Source organism: Plasmopara halstedii (genome assembly GCF_900000015.1).
Source record: "Plasmopara halstedii genome assembly, contig: Scaffold_526, whole genome shotgun sequence".
NCBI lineage: Eukaryota > Oomycota > Peronosporomycetes > Peronosporales > Peronosporaceae > Plasmopara > Plasmopara halstedii.
This window is the reverse complement of record NW_020187446.1, coordinates 982,307-990,524: the sequence shown is the minus strand read 5'-3', so window position 1 is coordinate 990,524 and position 8,218 is coordinate 982,307. Positions and strand designations below refer to the sequence as shown.

At 44.3% G+C, this 8,218-nt stretch overlaps 3 protein-coding genes across 3 annotated transcripts; 1 reads left to right on the top strand and 2 right to left on the bottom strand.

The window, feature by feature from the left end:
- Positions 1 to 1,425: 1,425 nt before the first annotated feature.
- On the bottom strand, positions 1,426 to 5,338 carry PHALS_11246 (uncharacterized protein; the record flags this gene model as incomplete). Its single annotated transcript, XM_024726807.1, has 8 exons — positions 1,426 to 1,597; positions 1,658 to 2,181; positions 2,278 to 2,583; positions 2,649 to 2,889; positions 2,964 to 4,915; positions 4,995 to 5,097; positions 5,172 to 5,214; positions 5,293 to 5,338. 8 exons carry the CDS (start codon positions 5,336 to 5,338, stop codon positions 1,426 to 1,428), a joined length of 3,387 nt encoding a protein of 1,128 aa, XP_024577446.1.
- Positions 5,339 to 5,432: 94 nt separating this feature from the next.
- On the top strand, positions 5,433 to 6,471 carry PHALS_11245 (uncharacterized protein; the record flags this gene model as incomplete). Its single annotated transcript, XM_024726806.1, has 5 exons — positions 5,433 to 5,938; positions 5,999 to 6,152; positions 6,223 to 6,276; positions 6,350 to 6,374; positions 6,446 to 6,471. 5 exons carry the CDS (start codon positions 5,433 to 5,435, stop codon positions 6,469 to 6,471), a joined length of 765 nt encoding a protein of 254 aa, XP_024577445.1.
- Positions 6,472 to 6,776: 305 nt separating this feature from the next.
- Positions 6,777 to 7,435, bottom strand: PHALS_11244 (thioredoxin dynein outer arm protein; the record flags this gene model as incomplete). The annotated part of the gene is made up of 5 exons (XM_024726805.1): positions 6,777 to 6,881; positions 6,941 to 7,012; positions 7,063 to 7,172; positions 7,232 to 7,309; positions 7,423 to 7,435. 5 exons carry the CDS (start codon positions 7,433 to 7,435, stop codon positions 6,777 to 6,779), a joined length of 378 nt encoding a protein of 125 aa, XP_024577444.1.
- Positions 7,436 to 8,218: the final 783 nt, after the last annotated feature.

The window sequence follows — 8,218 nt, the reverse complement described above, 5'->3', positions numbered from 1 at the left end:
GTATACTCTTGGAAGTCAAGCTTCCTCTGTGCAAGGTGCCGTGTGACCCGTCACACAGCCTCACAATCTATTTCAACTTTGTCGTCAGATTGATGACTACTGCTACCAATGCAATGAGTTTGCCGAACATATCGTATCAAAGGTACCATGACGCACAGAATCTACGTCAACTAACGCATATGAAATGTCATCACCGGGTGCGACACAGGCAGCCCCTTAAGTACTTAGTTTTTTCTGATATTGAACATGATTTATACTAGATATAGTACAAGTTGGTGCTGAATATTTCTTTTCGCTATTTATAATAGACCAACTCCATGCAGTGCATAGTGTGGTGACTAGCAGCCCTCGTGTCTTACGGACCACCACTCCACAAATTTTCCTCACCCTCACTCGTCCCAATTATCATTCATGATACTTTATCCTTAGCATACTTTTGAAGTTCGCCAGGATAATAGTGTGAGCCTTCGCACACCATTATAGAGTAGTAACTCGACACATTAAGGACAGCCAGTGAGTCCATCATCCGTGCATTATTTAACGCGGACTCTGCGAGCCACACTTATATTTGTGCAAGATGCACGGCAACCCGTTGCAGTGTTGATCTAGTTGCGACCAGCTTCGCATATTGGGCAGGGCTAAAATAGTAATAGAATCAAGTGAAAAAAATTTGACGATGGAAAGAGTATATCAAGCAGTAGAAACAGTAACATCCGAGTCATCTTTGCTTGCGAAACATATGAAGCTGAGTGGAGTCCAGGGTAACGACTGGGCCTACCGACTAAGGCGCTGGTAGTACCCACAAATGGGTGAGGTACAGAAGGCGTAAAAGGGACACAGAACAAAAGGTAGTTGGGAGGCGCATGATTTAAAGTGAAATTTGCTGTGGGTAGGGTAATAATATAGAGATAGGAAACGGAACGATAGATTACTTAGAGCGCGAGGAAACGTTTGAGATCGAGGGTGATGTTGGAAACCAGACAAGTTGCCACACAGATGGGTTTGCGTCAAAAAATCGTTGCGCTAGCTGAGTCGATTGTACCAACTATGGAACAGGAACGTTTTGACAAAGTGAGGATGCGGGGATAACTGTGACAGCCTGTAATAGTGTTGTAGTTTCTGACACCCATTAAATTTTTTTACAAGTGCTGTTCTGATAGTATAAACCGTCCTACATGGAGTAGCTGCTCTTGGTAGCGTTAAAGCTGCCCAGAAACAGCCTCAAAAATTTGGCATGGACAAGTATGAGTTGCAATGTCAAACATGTAATTCTGAATCCATATTTGCTAATAATCATTTAGTGTAACCCTAGTCCATCAGCTCAGTTCAAGAATATTGAGTTTTTGGCGGGTACTGTGTCGGCCAAAATATCTGATCGTAAGGGGGTTACTTTGAAGTTGCAAGCCTTTTCAAAACTTTAATTGATCAGCTGCTTAGCATCAAAGGTGGCCCAACAACCTTATTCTCCCATCGCAATGCCAGCGATAAAATCTCAAGCATCCACACGCGCGTAGTTAATGCCTTTGTGCTGTACACGATACCACCGTAGCTGAAAGTGAGAGCATTAATGTTGTCCAGATCTTCTTCGAAGAGAGTCCTTAGCAGCGTAAGCGGTAAGCACAATCGCACGTTATAGATTAGTAGAGAAACCACGTACCATGTGAACATGTCCAACCACTTGTCTGGCTCAGTATCCCAGTCTGCGATCGTGCCGTCTGAACAAAACTTTCGCAATCGATTACGGTCGATCGATCGAAAAAGAATGATGTATCCAGTGTCCATCTGAAACCGCGAGACCAGAAATAACGACTTGACTGTCCCCAATGTGGTTGGGTTTGTAATTACACGATACATGATGACATTGTAGTCATCCACGACTTGAAGCACTTTAAGTGACAACCGCATGGCAGATGAGTAAAGTCCTGCAAGACCTCGTGGGGAAGACACCACGCGCCAAGCGCGCAATGACAAATTTAGTGGAGTGTGACCAATAAAGTACTTCTTAAGCGTAAATTTAACATGATCCGGCTCCTCACGTCGCTGTTCCCGCCAGCCAAATAATTCAAGACCGGATGTGAGGTAAGTGTTGTGTTTCATAAACTTTGCGATCTCGCCGAATGCGTGACTGGCAAGTTGGTGGCACTCGGAAACGGTGAAGGGTTCTAACACCATATCATTCTCCTGCTAGAAAATGAATAATAACAATTACGATTAGTCGGTCCCACACTACCACCATGTCCGCCAGAGTTACTATGTTGCAGATGCTGCGATACTTACCTCGACTGAAGGTGACTCCAGCTTGACTTTTGGCTCGGAGTCTACAAGCTGCTGCATCTTCAGCTGAAACTTAGAAAATTTTGATGTCATTCGCTCCAATTCCTTGTTTTCTCGAACTAGCTGCTGCTTCTTGATAGATAGCTGCATGTATTGCTCCACTAAGTCGTCCGAGTGATTGCGCTCTTCCTCACAACCCAGCGCTCCCGCGACATCGCGCCACTCTAATTGTTGCTGTTTTAGCTGAAACGTGCGTGCGTACTTAAGCTCCAACTCACTTGCTTCTATCCGCAAAGCTTTAACAAGGTTCTGGCAAGAGAAAAATAGACCTTGTCAGATATTCAAGAAAAAAGACCGCCAATGCCTTCGAATACCTGCTTCCGGTAATAGCTATTTTTAACGTGCTCCCTCTGTCGAGCCCGCTTAGCCTCTTCCGACTGCATACCTTGAAGCATTTGTGTATACTCAAGCTCTGCCATCACGCCAAGTCTCCGCTTATCAAACCGAATTGCAGACTGGTGCAGATGCTTGAAATGGAGATATGGGAGATGTGCAGAGCAGAGCAGAAGTGTTGCAATTCGTGCAGCAACAGTACTGATGACGAATAGGATACCACTGTAAGCCTCTTGGCCCAAGACATACCAATCAACACATACGAATACGACAAGCGGCACCTCTATTTCTCTAACTTAGCTATAGCTCTGCTCAGAATATTCTGCACCCCCGGGTCCTTCCTCTTGACTTTTTCCCAAGCATCATTCGCTTTGATGGTTTCGACACAAGCAACGACTGCAAGAGGATCACAAACCTCTTCAAGAACACAGAGCGATACAATATATGCAGTGCTACTAAGCTTCCAACCGCGGGAGCTGGCTTCAGCCATCAACGCCATTACATCAGCGTACAAGCCACTAGTTCGAGCACGGATAATCGCGCGCTCGATTGTCCACGAATCCCAAGTCACAATCGAGCGATACCGAACAAGAAATGCCAGATACGAAAGTTCCATGCTATTCACGACAAAAACGGTACCGGACACGCTTACTTTGCTCCTTTTCTGCAGCTTCTGAATTTGCTTTGAGATCACCTCGAACACACGCTTTACCATCCGCCGACTCATTGGCGGATGACCTTGTACCTGCCAGCGGTCAAGACACACCAACATAGTCGTGAAATCGTCATTGGCTTGACAAATATTGACGACTAACGATTTTAGATGCGTATGCTCATTTGGGTATTGTTGATCAAAACACTGCTCGACTTGCAAGCAATCAAACACACATTCATCGCTAGATTCGTCTCCACCTCGTTGTCCACTTGCGAGTAGTGGATAAAGTAACTGAGAGTAAATCTCTGCCCGCAATTTCACATCATAAAAGCAAGCTACACGCATGATCTCCAGCGCTACAGCCAGGTCTCCGGCATACAAGCTTTGCAGGATTCCTTGCGATAACGAGTGTACAGTGCATGGAATGACATTTGGAAAACTTTTGAGCAGTCCCAATATCGTTGGACATTCAATCAGTAATTTGCTAGCGCCTTTTCGGTCGTCTCCCTTACGGATGTGTGCTCGATACCTAGCGATGCTTCGAAATAGCTCACGCACTGTTCGATTGTTGGCGATGGTCCTATTAAGCTGCATTTCGTGTAGAAGTTCTATGGTGTGCTTAAAATTGCCATCCATTATAGCGTAAAACAGTAGATGATTGACTATGCTGCCGTCTGATCCCTCAGTTGTGTAAATAAGATCGCATTCCTTTGCATGTACGTACAAATCAGCGATATTTGAACGTTTTTTATCGTCCGGGGCGCCCTCAACAGCATGCGCGAACGATCCGGCACTGATTGGTACACGATGCTTCAATCCATACTGAAGTAGCAGCTCGGCTGCATCGTGCTGACCGGCGGCTGCCGCAGCGCTAATTGCGATCGAAATTCGCCTTGGATCCAGTGCCATTGCACACGGAAATCGCTCTATGTACTCGATAATCATTTCACCCGTCGCTGTGGCTCTGTGATTTTTGTCAACATAGGCTTCTTTAGCATTTTCTTCGTCACTTGGAGTCGCTTCGAAAACTTCTGATCGATGGACGATCAGTCTGAAAAGAGCATGGGAAGACGAGTAGCTTGTATGGAATCTATGCTGCTCCAACATTTTAAGCAGCGTTTCTAGTCGAAGTCGAAGTCCTTCTTCCTGCTGACCTATCACTTTACTCGTGCATTCCATACGCAACAAAAAATTCAGTGAGTCCGCCTCATGGATACCTTGTCGATTGTACTTGCCGACTACTTCACTTTGGTAAAATTGTTCCATCGCCTTAATCCGGTGCGTGTCTAGCATGGCCCAAAGTACAAAGCGCTGCATCTGCATCTTTGCATCGGAGAGTATTGGCCAAGTAGTGCGAGCTCTTGGTCGTACCGCTACGCGCCCTTGCCTCTCATCGTTCAAAAACTTCTTGTATCCATTCCATACGCTCTCATTGCGACCCTCGCGCAATGCCTTGTAAAGTAACAATGGATATAGTGACTCTGTAAGTTTTTCGTTGCCAAACTGCAGTTGAATAAGCGCTTTAAGTGATGCAGCATAGTTTGTCTCCGGATCCAAAATAATGGTGATAAGGTCAGAGTTGCGGCTAGAACTCTGAGACGTTTGTTTAGGGAGAAGTGACAGACAATTTGATGATTGTTTTGTTTGAAAATTACGTGGGAAAACCTGACACCTTAGCGCTGAGCACATAACGGGTCCAATCGTATGAATCAAAGGGTACGCAGCTAAGCGGGGCGACGCTCGTGGCACGAACAGCAGCCGTAGTTGCCTGTGTACTTGATGCATTTGGAATAAGTGCGCCACATAATATCGTAATTAATATTTCTTGCAGTCAAAGTGATGGTCTCACTTCAACTTGTACACGCTCAGCAGCACCAGATTACCATTAACGGCTATGGCAGCGAACAAAGAAAGCATTCCAGTATCTAAACCAGCAAAGGCCCACCTTTCCAGACCATTCTCTTACTTACCTGTGTTCCCGCCATTGCCACAAATGCCTCCCCCGGACGTGAGCATGGGAACCGATACGACGAGAAAGGCGCTTTCAGCATGTACTACACCGAAATACCTACGTCCGAGACGTTTTGGGACAAAAATTACCAACACGCTAATGCCAAGTGTCGACAACTCTGCCATAAATACTGATGATATTTTAACGCCTCCAGTTATCATGGCTGCTGCGCAGGAACACTTTAACCAGAACCATCTATCCTCCTCCAAAAAGAAATCGCGTGCTGATGCGAAAATATGGTGGGGAAATAACGAGGAAGAATCAGATTTACTCGAGGACAAGACAATGACCGCTATGTCAATGGATACAAGCAGTCAGGCTGACGATGGGCTGCCGACAATTAGGTTTTCGGAGTCGGAGTCAAAGATGGAATTTGGGCGCACTATCTGGAGTGTTACACCTAAGGAGCTTACTGAACTATCAAAAAATACGTCTGCTTTATTGACCACTGAATCAACACAAAAGCTGTCATTCTCATCAACCAAGACAGGCAAGCAGGATTATCATAATTGCGTCAAAGAAGGGGCGGAAGAAGGGAAAACACACAAAATTTTCAAGAAATACTACGGATTGCCTATCATCCCATTTTATGAGTCATCACGCCGGTACTATCCTATCTGTTGGCAAAATATGTTTTCAAATAATGCTTTGTTTGATCACACCAGCTCGGAGGCGTCGGCAGCAAAAGCAGGTTTGCTGAGTCCGCAAGCGAAGATTATACTCTCACATGATTTGGATCACGGCCGGTCTGGTCTTTCAGCCAACACGGCCATTTTTCATCCGCGCCAGACATGTGAAACAAATGAACTTATCCAGTTGGTAAGCTTCTATATAGAGTTTGTAGCTAAATGATCAAACATTCATCTTATGTCCTCTGTGGTTCTTGCAGGTAGATGTCCCATTTACGTCCAAGAAGGTTGCCCCACACATGGATTGGTGGCCGGTAACCTGGATTTTACTGCTTTGGTCTTATTATTGCAATATTGTGTATTCAATGTAAAAGACATGTTTCACAGGGGGATTGGAGATGCACAAACTGCGGTAAGATGCACTGCTTTGGTGTTTGTGAACGCCGACCCACAGATATTGATACTCAAAGAAAAATGTGTTAGGCAATCACGTACTGCACCTTGGCTAACAGTCTGTTTCACTACTGATTTTAAACTAACAGCTTGCTTCGTGAGATTCAGAACTTCTCGTACAGGGACACATGCAAGCGATGTAGAGTAGGGCGACTGGAAAACGCTGGTTTTGTTTTTCCGCCCAGTTCAGCAAATCCTTCAGTTTAATTTGTTAACGGTTGGCACATGAAGATTTCTTAATGACACTTAAATTTTAAAATGAGTTAGAGCGATTTAGCTAATACGGCATGGCCAAGAACCCAGTATTTATAATCGAGATTATAAATATTGCATATTTGGTTCGCATGCAATCTTGCTAGGTCTAGATCTCATCGTCATCGTTTTCGGCCGACGACAGATGTTCCTTTATCTGTTGTTCCAAAAGGGGCGCGTTTGCTCCTTCTACATCCGCGACTTGCTTGCGATCCTAAAAGCCACAATGTGTCATGATAAATATTTCCTGGCACGAAAAATATAATCTTTTACTCTGAAAAAAAGGAATCGAGGTTTGCAACCTCCAGTATCCTCGATTTCATCCACGTTAAGACCGACATTCAGCTGTAAAAATGTTATAAATGCTCTTCAAATCACATCAAGTAATTCTCTACCGTTGCAAAAACAAGTCGCCGCTCTGCGTGATCGATTTCCGTAGCTATGCGCTTATAAGTTGGCTCCATAATCTTGCATGACCCGCACCAATCTTTGTGCACGTCAACAACTGCCAAAACGAGGATAATGAGTACAGCTATCGTATGCGTAACATATCGAGGCACACACCGACTAATTTCTTATCACTGCTTTCCAGCACCTGAGTCCAGTGCTCGGCGTCGCGCACCTTGGTAACCAAATCCATCGCTGCTATTCAAATCATCATGTATATATAGATTCAGCGACCTTTGGCGGTGGTCTTCAAATTTTCCAGAACATGTCGGATGGAGCACGTGGGATAAATGTAGAGAGAATTATACCTATCGCAATCATTCTCACAACATCTATTTGTTGCACATAATCGTACTCTGAAGTTTCCGGTCTTGCAAACAGCGAAGTTGCTTTTATCACTCGACTTCTCAACCCATGATATGAAATACGGCTCTGCAGTATATCTTTGCCATACAGTATTTACCTGCTGTTCCTCCTGATGCCTAGTACTAGGCCTCATATGAAAGACCAGATCTGCCAATGTCACCACAAGGTCACCGAATGATGGTCTACGTATACTCTACATTACTCAGAGATAGTACAGTTGTAGATGAGGATGACATCACTCCATAAAAGAGAAAACTGCGGAAAACGTGAGCTAGCTACGCATACTTTCATATCAGACGCAAACATTTGATTCTCGATATTTTTCTCTTAGCAAAATTCTTACTTACTTAGGAAATTTCTTCTAAGGAAATAATACATTTTCAAATCTCTATGTGCGCAAAAATGTACTCTCTGCAAATCACACGGCAACCCCGTTGCACTTGGTAGCACTTGGTGTCGATCCCACGACCGAATCGTGATCACTCGATCTTCTGTAAAGGTAAATTAGGATATCTGTCCTGGCGACAAGTAGAACAGCCCAAAATGTAACGGGGATACACGAACCCTAATAACAGGGCGAGATGTGCATGGTGTGACCACACCCAAACAAGATATAACGGGACTAGGTAGTTATGCATGTATTTAGATTTAACTATAAAAATTTAGTATATTTAGGATAATTTAAACTCTCAAAATAAGGATAAACATATAAATAAAAAATCAGTATGGATTTAAACT